Source organism: Stegostoma tigrinum, chromosome 17 (genome assembly GCF_030684315.1).
Source record: "Stegostoma tigrinum isolate sSteTig4 chromosome 17, sSteTig4.hap1, whole genome shotgun sequence".
Classification (NCBI taxonomy): Eukaryota; Metazoa; Chordata; class Chondrichthyes; order Orectolobiformes; family Stegostomatidae; genus Stegostoma; species Stegostoma tigrinum.
In genome coordinates, this window is record NC_081370.1 from 7,710,902 (window position 1) to 7,732,298 (window position 21,397).

General features: G+C 43.1%; 1 protein-coding gene across 3 annotated transcripts in view; it reads right to left on the minus strand.

Moving 5' to 3' along the window:
- Positions 1-14,182: 14,182 nt before the first annotated feature.
- LOC125459463 (immunoglobulin superfamily member 22-like) overlaps positions 14,183-21,397 on the minus strand; it is an 83,528-nt gene continuing 76,313 nt past the window's right edge. For all 3 annotated transcript variants that reach the window (XM_059651852.1, XM_059651853.1, XM_059651851.1), the window contains exons 22-23: positions 16,689-17,015; positions 14,183-14,804 (exon numbers count right to left, since the gene is read on the minus strand). In XM_059651852.1, coding sequence (XP_059507835.1) covers positions 14,737-14,804; positions 16,689-17,015 — 395 coding nt within the window. In that variant the 3' untranslated portion in view covers positions 14,183-14,736. The remainder of the gene's footprint in view (positions 14,805-16,688; positions 17,016-21,397) is intronic.

Below are 21,397 nucleotides of genomic sequence, written 5' to 3' on the forward strand. Positions count from 1 at the left end.
GAGATAGTGGATTCTCTAGACATGATTTTCCAAAATCATGCAGGTTTGGGAACAGTACAATCAGACTAGAAGTTGACAAATGTTATAACGCTTTTTCAGGAAGGCAGGAGAGGAAAACACAAATCTACAGGCTGATTCACCGAATCCTAGTTGTTGAGAAAATGCTGGAATCTATTACTGAGTTTTTAACATTGCATTTCAAAAAGCATAGCATGATTAAAACAAGTCAACATGGTTTACTAAAGGGTAATGCTGTTTGACAAATATATTGGAGCTTTTTGACGATGTAACTAGTAAGATAAATAAAGGGGAACCATTATAACTGGAATATCTGGATTTCCAAAAGTCATTCAATAAAGTGCTGTACAATGGATTAGTAGCCAAGATAGGACTCATAGAATTGCAGATAACGTAGATTGATAATTGCTTAATGGACAAGAAACCAGGCATCTTTAAGTTGGCAGGTAGTAAGTAGTGAATCGCCACACGGGTCAATGTGTCCTTGGTTATTTATAAACTACATAAATGACTAAGAAGAAAAGGCAGAGAGTTATGTTTCTATGTCTACTAATGATATAAAAGCAGGTGGAAATTAGCTGTGGGGGAGGGCACAACAACTGATCAGAGAAATAGATTGATTAGGTAAATGGACATAATGCAGTGTAATGTTGATGCAGTATAATGTAGTATTAAGTTATTCGCTTTCATCATCTGAGGAGAAAGGCAAAAATATTTTTTCAAAGGCATTAAACTTGTGACTGTTGATGTTAAAAGCATTTAGTACGTACTCAGGCAAGAAACACAGATGCTGCAAGAAATTAAAAAAAAACAACTGGCAGTTTGATCTTTATTGCAAGGAGATTGGAGCAGAGCAATATGACAGTTTTCTTGCGACAGTTTTATTTGGTTTTCGTGAGACCATGTCTGGAGAACGGTATGCAGTTCCCAACTCCATGTTTAAGAAAAGATATACTTAAAGCGGCGGCAACATGCAACATTTACTAAATTAATCCCTGAGATGAATTGGGAGGGGGTTGAATGAATTGAATCTATATTCTCAGGAGGCAATCTCACTGAAATGTATCAGAAGGGGCTTGATAAAAACGAGCATTAAGACATTGCTTCTGCTGGTCAGGAAGTTTAAAACATGGCCTGGGGATTTAGTGGAGATAGGCTCAGGTTCAGGAAACTGTCAGTTAGGACTGAGAGGAGGAGACACTGCCTAACTTAAACGGTTGTGGACGTTTGGAATTCCCTGTCTCCAACAGTTAATTAGGACTAGGATGAACAGATTTTATAACTGAAGAGGGCAGAAAGTGGAGTTAAAAGTATAAGATCTGCCAAGATGGTATCAAATGGCACAGCAGGCAAGACAGACCATATTGTCAATACCTGGTCCTATTTCTTGTGTCCCTGAATAAAATTGTAAGTAATTTTGTTTAGCCATGGATAGAGCAATGATTTCACTACATGCTGTCTTAACAATTACTACTGAAACACTTCTTAAAGGGAATGGCAGAGGGCAATGGGAAAATGGGGTGGAGATCCTAATGAGGAAGGGAAACCCAGTAAATTCACCCTCTCTATCAATGAATTTTTAAACTCGTTCATCTCGTTGTCACCAAAGTATTTTCCAGCGCAGTGGCAGTTGAGAAGTGTGGTTGACCTGAAGAGAGGGATGATGGTGAAAAGGGTCATGGACATATAAACTCCATCCAAAGTCTATGTATTTCTCACCATTGTCCTCCTTGGTCAGTGCCAGTCATATTATCTCATCTCCCAATGGTGCCTGAACGAGAACATCTCAACAGCCAGAGCAACACATCCCATCCTCTGCTGAGGCCACAGCCTGTACCATTGTAGAAGTAGCAGATAAAAAGAGTAAAGGTTTGTAGTTGATCAAGGGATTGCACATCGATGAATGAGAAATTTTGCTCTGATAAATTCTGTTTCTTTATTCAGCGCATTTAAATATATTCAATTTTCACCACCATCTTGCTGTCTTCTCCGCTGTTGGGAGCTGGACAAGTGCCTTTCTTATTCCTCCATTGTTGTTGAACAATGTTGTACAGACGGCAACAAAGTGGAACCATTTGGGAAACCCTGGATAGTGAATACCGAACTCAACTCCAGCTGAAAGGTATCATAAGCATCAGAGATCATGGGAACTGCGGATGCTGGAGAATCTGAGATAACAAAGTGTGGAGCTGGATGAACACAGCAGGCCAAGCAGCATCTTAGGAGCACAAAAAGCTGACAATTTGGGCCTAGACCCTTCAATGTCAGCTTTTGTGCTGCTAAGATGCTGCTTGGCCTGCTGTGTTCATCCAGCTCCACACTTTGTTATCTCGGTGTCGTAAGCATGTTGATGACCCCTTCAGTCACCCATATGGTGACCGTGCCAGTGCTGGAGCTAGACTGAGTGCTCATTCTGACTGTGATTAATGCAGCCAAAGTTGACATTCCTTCCGACCTATTCCATCAATCTCACCTCTAAAGTTTTTGTGGATGGCTGGATGGATGGATCTGGGGGAAATGAAGTTGGTGATAGTGGTGGAGGAAGGGGGTGTGATGGTGACTTTTATCGCTAATGCTGCTAATGTCTTTCGATCCAGATTGCTGCAGGTCATCTTCCAGCAGGCTGCAAGCATCTATGGCCCTCTGACAAGATATGCCCAGCCTCTTGCTACAGTGAAGGACACAGAACCTGTATTTGTAGATCCTGATGTATATGTAGTACCTCTTGCAAGCTGCCGATATCTGCTGCTGTCCTTTTTCATGTGCAGCTATATCTCTGCAGCCAACAGTCAGCTCCTGGTATGGTACTGTTGCTGTCCATCTTGCTTCTCACCTTAGGTCCACACTAAAGCAACATTAACAATGCCCATCCTGATGGCAAAGAGCAAATCTCCAAAAAGCAGTTAACAATCTAACAGCTTCTTCGTATTGTGAACAGACCATTTCCCATGGGTAGACCAGGATACAACTATGCATTACTGAGTATTTATTTGCACTCTTCTGCAAGCCTGATGTGGAATTTCAGGGTGAGCAGATTCCACCGGGTTGTATAAGCTGTCTCCCATATCCGAAGGGCATTATGTAGCTCAATTTAAAATACCTGTCGCCATAAAAATTACAGTTTCTGTGCCCTAAATGTGCTTTACTTTGTGGTGAGCTGCACAACTTCTTGCATGTGAATTTATAACATTCTGGGAACTGCACTGAGACCTGTATAATTTTTTAAAGTGACTTACCTCTATTTCAACGGCAAGGGAATACTGGGGGGTGACGAAGGATCCCTGTGAATGTTCCTTCTTAGCTGTGTTGTCACACTGCAATCCAGAATCTACATTGCACCATGCAGTAAACAAAGGTCACGCGTGACCAAGGGAGAATTGATGCTGATTGCTCCTATTGCTATGGCCAGCCTTCGTGCAATGCAAGGCAGCACTACGGTACACATGCAGACAAAGCTAATGTCAGAGCAAGTGGCTGAGATGCTCAGTGTAAGGTACCTTGCTAGGTCCCAATGTGCCCTAAAAGCCTGATCCAACACAGCGAATACTTCTGTTGGAATGTTTCTTTTGTACTGTTGGGGTGAGAGGAAATAATCTGCTGGGTTTCCACACCCTCTTCTCAAATCTTAGGATCAAGATTTTCATTACCAGTGGTCAGTAGGAAGACAGAGGTGAAAGAATTTTTTAAAAGCATTAACTCTCTGACCGATGCAAACAGCCTTTAATCCTAACGAGTTTTGAGAAGATTTGTAGCTCAGGTTGAGGTTCTGGATGTGAGTTTGCTCGCTGAGCTGGAAGGTTAGTTTTCAGACGTTTCGTCACCATTCTAGGTAACATCATCAGTGAGCCTCCGACGAAGCGCTGGTGTTATGTCCCGCTTTCTATTTACCTGGTTAGGTTTCCTTGGGTTGGTGATGTCATTTCCTGTGTTGGTGATGTCATTTCCTGTTCTTTTTCTCAGAGGATGGTAGATTGGCTCCAAGTCAATGTGTTTGTTGATGGAGTTCCGGTTGGAATGCCATGCTTCTAGGAATTCTTGTGCATGTCTCTGTTTGGCTTGTCCTAGGATGGAAACCTAACCAGATAAACAGAAAGCGGGACATAATACCAGCGCTTCGTCGGAGGCTCACTGATGATGTTACCTAGAATGGTGACGAAACGTCTGAAAACTAACCTTCCAGTTCAGCGAGCAAACTCACATCCAGAGCCTTTAATCCTTTCAAGCTAGTGCTGTGTAAATTTTGCAACCGTTTCCAGACTGTTTCCCTTAAGACCTGCGTTCTTTCCCTTAATCTTCCACACTGACTTGTCTGGATGTCTGATGAGGCAGATCATCTGGCAGTTGTACCTCTGTCCAGGTTGCCCTTGGAATCAATTGATCCACTTCTGGACCTGAATACATAATGAGGTATTGGAATCTTCTTAAATCACAGCTTTTGAGAGAAGCATCCACATATTTCACACAATCTGCTGTCTTTTCAGCCAGGTCTCGAAAATAATCATTTGCTTCCACAGTACTCAAAAGCTGACAAATCCTCTGGTTCTGCTCAGCAATGTCAGGCATCACATTCACACTGCATATTTGGGCTGTATGTCTCTGGTCTGTATGTCTCACCACATATCAGTTCCATGATTAGCTCTCTGCACCAATTGAGTGCGTGTCCCAAGATTGCTGAAAGAGGAATGATAGGGGCACATGCATGCCTCTGTTATTAGAAGTAAAGAAAGGTCATACTCCTGACTTGTGACTTTTGGCAGAGAGAGAACAATCCTGCAAAGGTTCAACAGCAGAGATAATGGGAACTGCAGATGCTGGAGAAGTCCAAGATAATAAAATGTGAGGCCGGATGAACACAGCAGGCCAAGCAGCATCTCAGGAGCACAAAAGCTGGCGTTTCAGGCCAAGACCCTTCATCAGAGAGGGGGATGGGGAGAGGGAACTGGAATAAATAGGGAGAGAGGGGCAGGCGGACCGAAGATGGAGAGTAAAGAAGATAGGTGGAGAGAGTATAGGTGGGGAGGTAGGGAGGGGATAGGTCAGTCCAGGGTAGGCGGACAGGTCAAGGAGGTGGGATGAGGTTAGTAGGTAGATGGGGGTGCGGCTTGGGGTGGGAGGAAGGGATGGGTGAGAGGAAGAACAAGTTAGGGAGGCAGAGGCAGGTTGGACTGGTTTTGGGATTCAGTGGGTGGGGGGGAAGAGCTGGGCTGGTTGTGTGGTGCAGTGCGGGGAGGGGACGAACTGGGCTGGTTTAGGTATGCAGTTGGGGAAGGGGAGATTTTGAAACTGGTGAAGTCCACATTGATACCATTAGGCTGCAGGGTTCCCAGGCAGAATATGAGTTGCTGTTCCTGCAACCTTCGGGTGGCATCATTGTGGCACTGCAGGAGGCCCATGATGGACATGTCATCTAAAGAATGGGAGGGGGAGTGGAAATGGTTTGCGACTGGGAGGTGCAGTTGTTTGTTGCGAACTGAACGGAGGTGTTCTGCAAAGCGGTCTCCAAGCCTCCGCTTGGTTTCCCCAATGTACAGGAAGCCACATCGGGTACAGTGGATGCAGTACACCACATTGGCAGATGCGCAGGTGAACCTCTGCTTAATGTGGAATGTCATCTTGAGGCCTGGGGTAGGGGTGAGGGAGGAGGTGTGGAGGCAAGTGTAGCATTTCCTGCGGTTGCAGGGGAAGATGCCGGGTGTGGTGGGGTTGGAGGGCAGTGTGGAGCGAACAAGGGAGTCATGGAGAGAGTGGTCTCTCCGGAAAGCAGACAGGGGTGGGGATGGAAAAATGTCTTGGGTGGTGGGGTCGGATTGTAAATGGCAGAAGTGTCGGAGGATGATGCGTTGTATCCGGAGGTTGGTAGGGTGGTGTGTGAGAACGAGGGGGATCCTCCTGCGGTTGTGGCGGGGGCAGGGTGTGAGGGATGTGTTGCGGGAAATACGGGAGACGCGGTCAAGGGCGTTCTCGATCACTGTGGGGGAAAAGTTGCAGTCCTTGAAGAACTTGGACAAGGTTCAGCAGCATTTTATTTCAATCACATACTTTGTGGATATTTTGTGAGGAAATGCAGCTGATGAACAGAAGAAAAAATTAAGAAAGCAAGGGTATACCGTACAAACACGAGTTCGAATCCAGTCACAGCAGATGGTGGAATTTGAATTCAATAAATATCTGAAGTTAAGAGTCTAACAATTGCTGTGAATCCATTGTCAATTGTTGGAAAAACCCATCTGGCTCACTAATGTCCTTTAGGGAAGGGAACCGCCTACATGTGACTCCAGACCCACAGCAATGTGATTGTCTCTGAACTGCCCTCTGGACAATTAGGGATGGACAATAAATGCTGGCCTGACCAGCGACACCCTCATCCCATGAATGAATAAAAAAAAGGATATATATGTTCTCAAAAGTGAACTGAAAGCGCAAACACGTTTCAGTCTGTATTCTCAGTTATCAATGCAAGTTTGAGCTGAAGAACATAACTGCCAGACTGCAGCAAGTGATCAGAGCACCAACAAGAGAGGAGGACCTACTTAACCTTACCCTCATCAATCAATCGGTCTGATTTATCTGTTCTGATGACACTTACAACCTCATGTTTAATGTGAGGATGAAGTGCACTGTTTTATATGTTATGTGGCACTACGTTACATCCAACATTATGTCATATATATTCAGACCATTGCTAGTGGCTCAGAACTGGGGATCCATGAGTTGTTGTGGGCCTCTTCTTGAGGTCTCCAGCATTATAGATGTAAGTTTTCAAACAACTGGGCTCACTTCATGTGATATGAGGAAATGTCTGAAGACTCTAGATGCTGAAATGGCTATGGGCCATGATTAATTCCTAGCTGCATTACTGAGGACTAGTGCTCCAAAAGTAACTATGGCCCCTAACAGACCTTTTCCAGTACAGCTACAACACTGGCATCTACCCAACTAAGTGGAAAATTGCCCACATATGCCAGGTTTTCAGGATAAAGCAGCCAGTTTGGTTGGCGCCCTATCCACCACATAAGACAGGGCAGCAGTAGTGTCTTTCATAACCAAGATGCACTCCAGCAACTCCTCAAGCCTCCTTTCATCAGCCCCTCCCAGACACACAACTGCTATCTCCTCGTAGGATAAAGGGAACAAGTGTGTGGAAACAGCATGAGCTGGAAGTTCCTCTCCTGGGTCACACACCATCCCCATCCAGACCTATATCACTGTTCCTGCTGTGTCAAAATCCTGGAACTCAATCTCTAACAGCATTGTTAGTACACTTTCACCCCATGGACTACATTAATCTCTTCTCTGAGGCCAATAATGGAAGGGCAGTAAAGTTTCTCCTATCCATTAACCCTAACCTGTAGCCACATCCAGTCTATAAACAAGAAAGGATATCAGGACAGCCACCCTGGGAAACCTGGAGAACCTAGACATTGGATACTATTTCCTCCTGCAAATGGTAATTGGTCACTTCAGTCTCCAGGTTCTGAATTGAATGGTAGCAATGATAGGTCAAAGGAAGTAAGAAACATGTTATGATATTTCAATGTGCTAGCATGCACTACAGGAAGCAGGTGCCAAGTAACTTTGTTCCTGTGAATGAAAGATATAATGCTGTGGGCGATGCTAAAGAGAATTGATGTTACTGATTAAAGAAACATCTATGTTATTGCTTGCGTTGCAATTCAGTTTTCAATGTGTACTTCACCAACAGCCTACACGCAGCTAGGGATTGTTTGAGCTATCAGCACTTCTGCAGCAGTCTCTGAAATGTTAGCTCACCTTATTTGCTTCTTCCATTTCAGACATCTGTCATGATCCCAATTGCCTGCAAAGTTCTTAGAGTGACAGGACCCTTCAGTTACAGAAGGGAAACTCTTCAACAAATTAAATTCTAAATGGGTTGTGTATACTCCTGACATGGCACTTTGCCAGCTAAGCATGCAGCAAGATGAATGGCACAGTGACTCAGTGGTTAGCACTGCTGCCTCACAGTGCCAGGGACCCAGGTTCAATTCCACCTTCAGGCGACTGTCTGTGTGGAGTTTGCACATTCTCCCCGCGTCTGCGTGGATTTCCTCCAGATGCTCCGGTTTCCTCCCACTGTCCAAAGATGTGCAGGCTAGGTGGATTGGCCCAGCTAAATTACCCATCATGTCCAGGGATGCGTAATTAGTTGGGTGTGGGTTGGATACTCTGTGGGTCAGTGTGGACTTGTTGGGCCGAAGGGCCTGTTTCCACAGTGTAGGGATCCTATGATTCTATGTGCAGGCTAGATGGATTGGCCATGGGAAATGAGAGGTTATAGGGAGGTAGATCTGGGTGGGATGCTCTTCAGATGGTCAGTGTGGACTTGATGGGCGAAATGGCCTGCTTCCACACTGTCGGGATTCTATGATAACTTGGGAACATACTGCTCACCATTTCACATACACTAATTTTAATAAGTAAAATCACAACTGAAGTGTTCATATATTAAACCACAACAGCAACGTTTCTCACATTGCATTGCCGCAGTTCCTAAAAAGTGTCCACCTCACGTTTGAAAGTTACCCATCATTGAGTTCAGATTATACTGTTTTTCTCTGGGTATTTAGGATTGCCATCTAGTGGTATGACATGGTACTCCAGATCTATTGCAACTGAATTACAGCGTAATGCATCAACCCCAACTGAAACCGTCAGTGAGGATTTTGACTAGCTCTTCCGATGGCTAGATAATTGTTGCATCAGCACAGAGTGGAGGTGCACACGGGAATAATGAAAAAATTCCAGCAACAACTGACTCCAAAGGAATTGCCTGGGAAATTGAAAATTTCAAGTTGTCCATTCCATTGGCCCAGAAATTCCGATCAGCTTCAGAAAACCCATTTTCATGCTCATTCACAGAAGGAAATACACAGATGCATTTAGCTGACATGCACTCTAGAAATTTCAGAGCAGTCTGGACCTGTCCAGGAATCCTCGTAGTCAGCAGTTGAAGGAGGCCATGATCAAAGCTTGGTCATAGAGATCTACAACATGGAAACAGACCCTTCAGTCCAACTTTTCCAGGCCAACCAAATATCCTGTATAAATTCCTTTGCCAGCATTCGGCTCATTTCCCTCTAAGCCCTTCCTATTCATGTACCCATCCAGATGCCTTTTAAATGTTGTAATTGTACCAGCCTCCACCACTTCCTCTGGTGGCTCATTCCATACACGCACCAACCTCTGCATGAAAAAGTTGCCCCTTACTTCCCCTTTGGATGCAGCAAATGTGCAAGGGTCTGTGATCTAAATGTCCAGCAAAACAGTAAGCTATTTGACAGAGAAAGGGGAAGTGTGGTGGTTAGGGTGGCAGGTGGGTGAAGCACTTGTCACATCTGTGAAGGAGCATGGCTCCATATGGTTGAGGAGACTGGGTCCTGCAGAAGTAGTGAGGAGCATTTGTGTTCCCAGTCTGGAGGGCGTCAGAACTAGTCTTTGGGGTGAGGGAATATTGAATAGGGTAATATTGAATAGGGAAATGGGATTGTCTGATGCAGTTGGAATAGGGACTGGTGTGTGGGCACTGGGTCCTACAGCTACAACACTGGTGTCTATTTGACAATGTGAAACATTCCCCAGGTATGTCCTACACACAAAAAGCAAGACAATTCCAATCCGGCCAATTATCGCCTTGACAGTCTACTCTCAATCATCACCAAGTGATGGACAAGGCTGTTGACACTGCTATCCAGTGGCACTTGACGATAAACTGCACACTGATTTCAGTTCAGCTGGGCCTACCTAGCAGCTAACCTCATTGACACCTCAATATGGAACCCTCTTGTGGCACAAGTGGTAGGGTCCCTACCCCTGGACCGAGAAGTGTGGTTCAAGTTCCATCTGCCCCAGAGGTGTGTAATAACATCTCCGAACAATTTGATCAGAATAAAAAACAGGTTTAATGAAAAAAAATTAAAAATTACCACCTTGGCCCAAACATGAGTGAAACATTAAACTTCAGAAGGGATGTGCGGGTAAGTGCTTTTGACATTAAGGTAGTCTCTGAATGGGCGTAGCATTGAGTATCTCGAGAAAAATCTAGAATCAGTTGAAATCCACTGGTTAGGGTCATACCCAGCTCAAAAGATGATTGCTGTTGTTGGAGATCAATTATCCCAGCTCCAGGAAATCTCTGGAGTTTCTCAGGGTAGTGGTCCTCGACCCAACCATCTTCAGCTGCTTCATCAATATCCTTCCCTCCATCATAAGGTCATAAGTGGGGATGTTTTACTGATGATCCAGCTTCATGTGCAACTTCTGAGGTACTGAAGCAATCAAAGCAAAATGCATAAAGAACTGGCAAGTGATATTTGTACCACACAAGTGCCAGTAAATGACCATTTTCAAGAAGACAGAATCTAACCATCGCCCCTTGATGTTTGATGGCATTCCTATCAGTGAACTTTCTCCCACTATCAACATCTTTGTCACTGACTGGAAACTGAACTGGAGCAACCAAAGAAATCCTGTGACTACGAGATCAGTTTAGAAGCTAGCAATTCTGTGGCAGCTCCCAAATCTTCAGTTCTGCCTATCCTCTGCAAGGCAAAAGTCAGGCCTGCCGTGGAACACTCCCTACTTGCCAGGGAAGTGCAAAAGCAGTTCAACATCATCTTGACTGGTACCACGTCTACGACCTTCAACATGCAAGCCATGCACCATCCTGACATTAAAATACACCGCTGTTCCTTAACTATTGCTGGGTGAAACTCCTGAGACTCCATCCACAACATCACTATGGATGCACCTTCACCCCAAGGACTATACTGCTTCCAGAAGGTAGCTCAATTCCCCTTTCTCAAGGGCAATTAGGGAGGTTAAATGAATATTGCCTAGCCAGCAACACCCACATTGTGTAAATACATGTTTAACTATGTAAATATAAGATGTTGTTCCATGCTGATGTCAAATCTGTAAAACTGCCTGCAATTTTCAGCTGTTCCTGGACCCTGCCCCAGTGTTGAGCTTCCTTCTCTGAAGCTCACTTTAGAGACTTGCCAAGTTTCTAGACCTGTTCTTTCTGATTACACAATAAGCTGTTTGACCCACCTTGCAGCTCGTACACACACAGGCAATGGGGCAAGGACCTTTGAACTCCATCCTGAAGTCCAGCTGCTGCTCTGCACTCTCTTTTCCTATCCATACTATCTCAATTTAATGACTGTCTTTAACTTACCTCAGAACAATGCAGCTCACTATTTCACTCCTTGATCTAGTAGCTTTTAAACTTACCAGTATCATCTCAACACCACCCAGTTATTTGCTTCATTTTCAATCCTCTTTTCATTCTTGTGATATCGCTAATAAGGTCATTGGTCGTAAATCCTGGTTTTTGCTTACAAACATCTCAACATGGTAGATTAAGCTTCGACTCTACTGAGTCCCTTTGTGTTTAATGTATTACTATTCTGCAGTAGAATAGACTTAAATCACTCTCTTACTTGGGTGCAGTTGTCTCAAATCAGATCAGTAATAACACACATCTTAATTAGTCTTAAAAAGGAAGAACAACTTATGAAATCTGACAAAGACAAACTTGATACACAATGTTTGAACTGTAGCAAGGATAGATTTGATAACATTGTAGATAAACACAAATAACACTCAGAAAGAAAGAATAAATAATGATTTATTTCTTTATTTTGATTAAATCAGATGTCTTCTAGCTTTGGTGACTAGTTGGGATTGAAAGTTGTTCTCTTGGTAGTAATTGTAATGAGATCAGCCAGCTTGACCTCATAGAATATGAGTTCCTTGATTGGGGTGATAATCTGATCCAATCAGGGAGCACTGGCTGACAGATATAAACAGGAGTGTCAGAGGGTTCTGTTCAATCTGACAGTTGGCTCTGAAGAAGCTGGACCACTGTCAAGTACTATGCATGTGTAAATGAAAGGTGACACAGTGACAAGACAGCAACTTTTGTGGAGTCATTTCAGTCTTATGAAAGAAAATCTACAACAAAAAGCATAGCTGATAGCAGGAAAAATGAAGAGTGATACTGAATCAGTGCCATATTCCACTAAAGTACCTAGATATCTTAGCATACTTTTAGAAAGTGAGCACCAGTCCACCAGATAGATGGAATCAGATGTCCAGTAGGACATCCAGAGCTACATCTTGAGGTGTTTGTAAGAGTGACATAATGGCAGTTGATGATGAAGGGTCTAGGCCCGAAACGTCAGCTTTTGTGCTCCTGAGATGCTGCTTGGCCTGTTGTGTTCATCCAGCTCCACACTTTGTTATCTTGGATTCTCCAGCATCTGCAGTTCCCACTATCTCCAATGGCAGTTGATACTGTTTATGATCCTGGCTGTCGACAGAGGAAACTTACATACCTCCTTTGGTTGGTATGTACCATAATGATGACCAGAGGGTTGACATCTAATGTTAATGCCATAAACAATACCCCATAATCTACTTTGTATCTTTCTGTACTGTCCTTGTGGCATAATCTACCTCTGAGGCTATCAGCAAAGGCGCACCATATGGTGATAACCAGTTTAAATGGATTTGTTTGTTGCATGTTCATCATCCCTCATGGATGAATGTTGGTAAATTTGAGAAATGGAGGCAATGTTAGGAATTGGGAATGGGGTCGAACATCATCTGCTTTCTAAATTACACTGAAGCCTCCATGCTGCTAGATAACTCATTGTCAACACAGTGATTAAGACTCTACACATGGAAATAGAAGAGATTTCCGTGTTTCTGTGCTGTCAAACAATTTTGTCAACAGTTTACTAATAACAAAGCTTTGAACAGATTTATCAACACTGGCATATGTTTTTTAAATGGGCAGCGGTGGGCAGGTTACCTGTTATACGTCCTATTATGACAATAATGAAAACAAAACAAACCCTCAGTGTGTAATGGGTAGCTGATCCACCAAGGCTTGTAATAGACTGCTGTTAAAGCTGAAAGTACCTGATTTTTTTTCTTTATTATTATTCATTCATGGGATGAGGGCATAACTGACTAGGTCAGCATTTATTGCCCAGCTATAATTGCCGAGAAGGTAATCAAGAGTCAACCACATTGTTGTGGGTCTGAATTCACATGTAAGGCAAGCAAAGATGAGTTTCCATCCCTAAAGGACATTAGTGAACCAAACTGTTTTCGTTTTCCCCCCGACAATCAGTAATGGATTCACAATCATCATTGGACCCGTAATTCCTGCTTTTTATTGAATTCAAATTCTATCACCTCCCATGGTGGGATTCGAATTTGCGTCTCTGGAACAACGGTCTACTAATAATTCTACTGGGCCATCACTTCCCTTCACCCCACCCGCCTCTTCAACATGGGGCAGCATCCAACAAAAAATAACTCTTACACAGAAGAAAGTCGTTTTCCAGTCACTGCAAGGTCAGTTTCTGAAGATTTTCAACAATTACCTAATTTTCTAGGCAATATTATTTTTCTAAACTTGGAGTTACACTGATGGGGGAGGTCATCACCGAAGTAGTTGTCAAACTTATCCTATTCTTTGCATTTATTGTCTAATGCAAACACAAGAACTTTAGTGAAAGATGTGCCAGGAAAGCACTATTTCTATCTGCACTTCACATAGACTTAAATGGTTACCTCAGCACAGTGCCAATGGCCTTCTGTGGAAGACCACTAACAAAAGCATACTGCACATTTCCTTTGAACTGATTTCCAAAGCACTATCACAGGAACACTATAGCAGATTACAGCTCAGTTCTGTTGAACAGGATTAGTCAATTAATGCCAATTGAGTCAGATACTTCAGGAAACAAAGAAGCAGCTGGAAATATAATTTTTGCCAATAGAGAACTTACTTGAAGGAGATTTCATTATGTCAAGTAAAGAATGATTTTCCATAGATGCGTTAAATAATCATTTTCTGGACCTAATTTCCAAAATTGATGGAGTTTATCGTAGTCAGATTTCAACTGTGCACCTCTATTGACAATTATAAACAGATTTTAAAAGTCATGCAACTGTATTTCTAGTCATCATAGATGGAGACGGTGCCTTTTCATCAAAAAAATGTGTCCGGATATCATGGAATTTTAACCTTATTTGTACTTTACCGCACTCAACAAAATGTTTTGTAAAATTATTGCTCCAAAATGAAAATTATTGATTCACTTTAAAGTTTTATTTAATTCATGTTAAGGTACACTGGTACAAATTGTGTTATACTTTCCAGTACGCTGAGCAGGACATGGGTAGAAAGTCAGCTCTCATCAATAATGGTGAAGAGGTACAATATTCCAGGTGGATTTCTCTGCCAGACGAACTCTTCCTGCATTTGATCGATAATTTTGGGAATGACTATTTTCTCCTGAAATCATTTCGATTTTCCATTTATGAAGCCAGAACAAGCTATTAATGTGTGTGTATTAATTTTAGGTCAAACTAGAGCATATAACAACAATTATCCAGATAAATATCATGCAGTTTTTCAGTTATTACTGTCTCAAGCCTTGACTTCAGAAAGTTACAGAGATTAAATATTGACATGCGTAATGAGCAAAGTGTTGAGCCTGGACTCTGCAAGTGATTCACTGACTCTAAAAGATAATTGACAGACAGTCTAGAAATGATGTCCATTCACCCAATTTATTATGCCAACAAAAATTGCTTCTCTCTTACGAAACTCCGTTTTCACAATGGCAGCAAATGGCTAGCTTCGATCTGTGCCACTGTGCGTTGAGGTCCAGCCTGAATTCACATGATGTGCTTACTTCTATGTGGACTTTCTCGGATTGTATTCTGTATGATGGTAACTCCCTTTTCTGTAAAATAGCAGAGACAAAATGTAATTCTTAGTTCACTCTCTCTCTACTTCTGTCCCTAATTCATTTTCCTCTTTTTCTCTCTCTCTCTGTCATTTATTCCCTTTACTGCCACCCGCCCCCACCCCCACCCCCACCCTCCCGCAAAGGTCCCTCCTTCTCAACCCCTCCTCTTCCCAGACGTGCAGTAACCCTTAGGTTAAAACACCAGTCGCTCTTTCTCTCTCTCAAACGAGACAGCTGCACCTTAGTCCTCTGAGACTATGGCGATTTTACTTTTACTTTTATTCTCTATTTCCGTCAATTCATTCTCTCTTTGTCTCTTGTTTAAAAAAAAAGGCAGGGTGAAAAGAAAGCAACTGGAACTCAGTCCCTGAGTCTAAATTCTTTGCTATGGATGCTAATTGTACTTTGAACAATTCCAACGTTTCTTTCATTAGTTTATTTGTATATTAGAACATTCCAAAGATTTATTATTCTACAAAGTCTTTTTTCCTTGCTATTTCTTCGAAATTTTCCTTCACATTCTCGGTTCCTACTTCCCTGACTAGATGTGAAATGATAAGATCACTTGTCAACTTTCAACGAGGTCCTGTTTAGCCACTTTAAATGTCTTATTGAGATATGCAAGATCCTGAGAGGACTTGACAGGATTAATGCTGAAAAGGTGTTTCCCCTTGTGGGAAAGCCTACAATTAGGGATACTGTTTAATAATGAGGGATCTCCCATTCGAGGCTAAGATAAGGGGAATTTTTTTTCTTTTGTCTCAGACAGTCATGAATCTTTGGAACCCTTTTCCCAAAGACCAGTTCAGGCAGTCATTGGACAATTTTTAAGCAGAGATAGATAAATTCTTAACTCACGCAGGAGTCAAAAGTTACAAGCTTAGGCAGCAATGTAGAGTTGAGGCCATAATCAGAAAAGCTGTGCATGACCTGACTGAATAAAGGAGCAGACTCAAGGAGTCAAATAGCCTTCTCCTGCTTGTAATTTTTATTTCCATGTATTTTCCTCAAGGGAGTGGAGTACCAGGTGGACAGGGTAGTGAAGAAGACGTTTGGTGCGGTTCATTTTATTGGTCAGTGTATTGAGTATAGGAATAGGGATGTCATTTTGCAGCTGTATAGGACGTTGGTTAGGCCACTTTTGGAATACTGCCTTCAATTCTAGTCTCCCTGCCGAAGGAAAGATGTGGTTAAACTTGAGAGGGTACAGAAATGATTTACAAGGATGTTTACAGGTTTGGAGGATTTGAGCTATAAGGAGAGGTTGAATAGGCTGGGGCTATTTTCCCTGGAGCATTGGATGCTGACAGGTGGTCTTAAAGAAGTTTATAAAATCATTAGGGACATAGATAGAGTGAATAGCCTAGGTCTTTTCTCTTGAGTAGTTGAGTCCAAAACTCGAGGGAATAGTTTCAGGAGAGAGGGGAAAGATTTATAACAGCCCTAAGGGGCAACATTTTCATGCAGAGGGTGGTGCGCATATGCAACGAGCTGCCACAGGAAGTGATGGAGGCTGGTACATTTAAAATGCGTCTGTTTGGGGTTATGAATACGAAGGGTTTAGAGGATTATGAGCCAAATGCTGGCAAATGGGACCAGAGTAATTTAGGATACCTGGTCAGCACGGACGAGTTGGACCGAAGGGTCTGTTCCATGCTGTACAGCTTTATGGCTCTATATCAGTGTTTCTCCAGTATCATGGGATCAAAATCCTGGAAGTCCTTCCCTCATGATACTGTGGGTCCACCTGTGCTAAATGGACGGCAGCAGTTCAAGAAGTCAGCTCACCAACTCCTTGTTAAGGGCAATTAGGGATGGGCAATAAAGGTTGGATCTGCTAGCAAAGCCTACATCCCGTGAAAGAATAAAAGTACTTACCATTAACCATCAGCTTACAGGAGCACTTAGCCTTCCCCAGGGAGTTTTCAGCCATAATAGTGTACTCATCAGCATCTTTCATTTCTGCACTGGGAATGGTGAGTGTACAGACACCATTTGAGGATGTGTACCAATATTTAAGATTCTCAGTGATAAGGATTTTGCCTTTATACCAGGTGATGTGTGGCCTTGGGTTGCCAATAATGGCACAACTCATGGTGCAGTCATTGCCTCGGTGAACTGTGTGGTCCTTCAGTGGTGTGATAAACTCAGGGGCATGGGACCAGTCCTTCTCCCGGTATTCCTTAAGGTGGAGGCTGAAACGTTCTAGAGGAAGGAGGAAAAGAAGTTGAAATAAAAAGAAAATTTAAATCTAAATTTAAATAGCACCATATTATATCCTGCTCTTTTATGAATCGTGTCATTGACTTTTAACCTCTCAAATCGCTGGATTGTGTCGACAGAAAAATGTGCACCAGTTTGAAGTCTTGTCTGGAGAACTGTGTCACACCCCTAGGGATTCCGCTGAAATCTCAACGTTAAATATTTTCTGAAATGTTTTTCCATGATGTGGATGCACTGATAAAGTATCATGGCTTTGGTGTAATTTTTATCAGTAGAAAAGAGAACGCAAGCCAAAATCGCTCACTCTATGCAGAACATATCCCACCTCCTGTTGTCACCCGGATCTCTCTTAAAATCATAGAATGGTTATGGCAGAGCAGGAAATGTGGTCCATCAGATCAATGCCAGCTGCTAGTAAATCCCACTCTAACTCCTTAGCTCTTCAAATAATTTCTGCTCAAATAGTGATCTGATTCTCTTTTGAACGCCATGCTTGGACCTATATCCATTACACTTCCAAATCCTAACTACACAATGCACAGAGTCACTTCTCCTCATGTCATAGTCATAGTGCACAGAAACAGACCCTTTGGCCCAACCAGTCCTTAAGTCTTTTACCATTCATCTTTAATCAATACCTTCAGGTCCTTGACCCATATGCAAATGGGAACCATTTCTTCTGATTTATTCAGTCCAGACTTGCTCATGATTTTGAGCACCTCTGTCAAACACACCTCTCAAGTTTCACTTCTCCAATCTGTCAATGTAACTAAACCTTCATTCCTGGAACCATTTTGTAGTTTTTTTCTGTGCCCTTTCTAATGCCTTACATTACTCGTAAGATGTGATACCCAGAAATGGTCACAATGCTTCTTTTAAGACCAAACTAGTGCTTTACGATAATATTCTTGCTTTTGTACAGAATGCGTCTATTTCTGAGGCCAACTTCAATTATTTGTGCATATTTTCACCCAGGTCCATGCTTTCCTTGCTTTTCCTGCCAAATATATCACTCCATACTTCTCTGTGCTAAATTTCACTTGCTAGCCTATTATTGTCCTCTTGAATGCTATTGCTGCCTTCCGCAGAGTTCGTAATTCTTTGAAATATTGTTCCATCCACAATTTGTGAGAGTGCACCCTGCACACCCAAGATATTGATCAAGAACAGCAGTGGTCCTAATACTGACCCTGGGGAGGACCACTATATACTTTTCTCCAATCCAAAAAAACACAATTCATCACCATTCTGTTTCCTCTCAATCAGCCAACTTTGAATGCATGCTTTTACTATCACTTTCATTCAATTGTTTTATTTTTGCCGACAGGCTTGTTATGCATTTTGGAAAGCTACATACACTTCTTTTACCACAATGGAAAATAACCTTTCAGCATCTGCTGTGTCAAGCCACTAAGAATCTTATATGTTTCATTAAGGTTACTTCTCATTCTCCTAAACTCCAATTAGTACAAGACCAACTTACTCAATTTCTCTTCAGAAGAAAACCCTTCCACACCAGAGATAAAACAAATGATCTTTCTGTAGATTGTATTCTGTGCCAGCACATCTTTCCTCAGGTAAGGATTCCAAAACTGTTCATAATATTTAAGGTGCGGTCTAATGGCTGTCTTGTATAGTTTTAGTAAGCTTTCGCTATTTTTATACTTTGCTTTTGCATAAAGGCCAATATTCCACTTGCCTTCCCTATTACCTGCTGAACTTGTATGCTAAATCTTTGTGATTTAGGCATGAAGACTCCCAAATCTCTCTGTGCTGTAGCTTTATGCAGTCCTTTCCTATTCAAAAAATATTCAGCTCCCCTAGTCTTCCCTATTGCTCTATCATTCATCAGCATCTCAGGGTATACTCCATAGTCATGGGAGCCATTGCCCCGGATCTCCAGTGGGTCCTCCAGGTCCCTGTTAATAAGCTGGGGCAACAATTACTCTCTGTTTGTCATGTCTGGGGCAAAATTATCTATTCAGGGCAGCTGCAGACTGCCATCTCTTGAATGAGAACACAGCTGAGCATTAACCTTGGTTACAAGCACCAGAAATCCTGGGAGGTCCTGCCAGCAACCTGTGCCAATGAGGAAAATAGGACCAGTGGGATGCCACAGGGGTGGCTTACATGGTTAATGAGGTGAGTTTGCTATAATGGTGCAAGAAAACTCATCAGGCATCATTGATAATGGGAACTGCAGATGCTGGAGAATCCAAGATAATGAAATGTGAGGCTGGATGAACACAGCAGGCCCAGCAGCATCTCAGGAGCACAAAAGCTGATGTTTCAGGCCTAGACCCTTCATCAGAGAGGGGGATGGGGTGAGGGTTCTGGAATAAATACGGAGAGAGGGGGAGGCGGACCGAAGATGGAGAGAAAAGAACATAGGTGGAGAGGAGAGTATAGGTGGGGAGGTAGGGAGGGGATAGGTCAGTCCAGGGAAGACGGACAGGTCAAGGAGGTGGGATGAGGTTAATAGGTAGGAGATGGAGGTGCCCCACCCCAAGCCGCACCTTCATCTCCTACCTACTAACCTCATCCCATCTCCTTGACCTGTCCGTCTTCCCTGGACTGACCTATCCCCTCCCTACCTCCCCACCTATAATCTTCTCTCCACCTATCTTCTTTTCTCTCCATTTTCGATCCGCCTCCCCCTCTCTCCCTATTTATTCCAGAGCCCTCACCCCATCCCCCTCTCTGATGAAGGGTCTAGGCCCGAAACGTCAGCTTTTGTGCTCCTGAGATGCTGCTGGGCCTGCTGTGTTCATCCAGCCTCACATTTCATCATCAGGCATCATGGTTAGATACTGTTGATAAAACCTGACAAAAATGACACTCAGCCAATTTCTGATAGGACACAGCCCTTTTTTTTGTTTTTTAAAGAAAAAAATGACATCAACATGGCTAAAAATGCAACTCAATCACAATCTGAAAAATTGCTTCCTGGATTACATCGGGCCTCAAAAGAAAACTTGAAATGTCACAGCCAAGGGTGACGAGGATTTTGAGAGAAACACTCCAAGGGAAGAGATACAATGTGAAAGTCTGAACAATCTCCCATGAGTTACAACTCCAGACTGCGGACATAATGTATGGCAAAAGAAAACAGTGTGGGTAAAAGGCATATCTGTGTCTCCCTGCTGCCAGGAATACATACAGAATGGGTTAAAAACCAATAGTTGCTCTGTGTGTGTGCATTACTCTGGAGTTCTCAAGCTGCTGGGCTGAAAAAGCTGTGAAAGTTACAGTTGATGAACATCTAATAGGCATCCCTGCATTTACGCATTGAACGAAAAAAGATAGAAAGTCTCTCTCGCTCTCTCTCAGTCTTTATCTCTCTCACACACACACACTTTCTGATAACTGGTAGTAAGTTACCAGTTAGAAACCTGAGTCCAGCAGTAAACTGGACAACTGTTCTCAATGAATGTGTAGAACCCAAAATTTCCAAACCAACTTGAGTGCTGTCTGCAATTTTGATTTCCTAGTCTGAGGAAGGACATTCTTGCTATTGAGGGAGTCCAGCAAAGGCTCACCAGACTGATTCCCAGAATGGCAGGATTCCCATGTGAAGAAAGATTGGATCAACTGGGCTTGTATTGACTGGAATTTTGAAGAATGAGGAGGGATCTCATAGAAACACATAAAATCCTGATGAGATTGAACAGACTGGATGCAGGAAGAATGTTCCGATGTTGCGGAAGTCCAGAACTAGGGATCACAGTCTAGGAATAGAGTAAACATTCAGGACTGAGACAAGGAAGAATTTCTTCATTTAGATTAGATTAGATTCCCCACAGTGTGGAAACAGGCCCTTTGGCCCAACAAGTCCACACCGCCCCTTGGAACATCCCACCCAGACCCATCCCCCATAACCCACACACCCCTGAACACTACGGGCAATTTAGCATGGCCGATCCACCTAGCCTGCACATCTTTGGACTGTGGGAGGAAACCGGAGCACCCAGAGGAAACCCACGCAGACATGGGGAGAATGTGCAAACTCCACACAGACAGTCACCCGAGGCTGGAATCGAACCTGGGTCCCTGGCGCTGTGAGGCTGCAGTGCTAACCACTGAGCCACCGTGCTGCCCCATTTAGACAGTTGTGAAAGCTGTTGGGACCACTTTGTTAGATATAATCAAGAGGGAGTTGGACCTGGCCTTTGCAGCTAAAGGGTCAAAGTGGAAAGGGGATACTGAGATTGCATGATCAGCCATGATCGTATTGAATGGCAGTGTAGGTTCGAAGGGCAAAATGGCCTATTCCTGCTCCTATTTTCTGTACCTCTGTTTCTAACTGCTCAACTCCTAGAATCAGTGCTACCAGAATCACCCAACTTGATGTCTCTATCATTTCA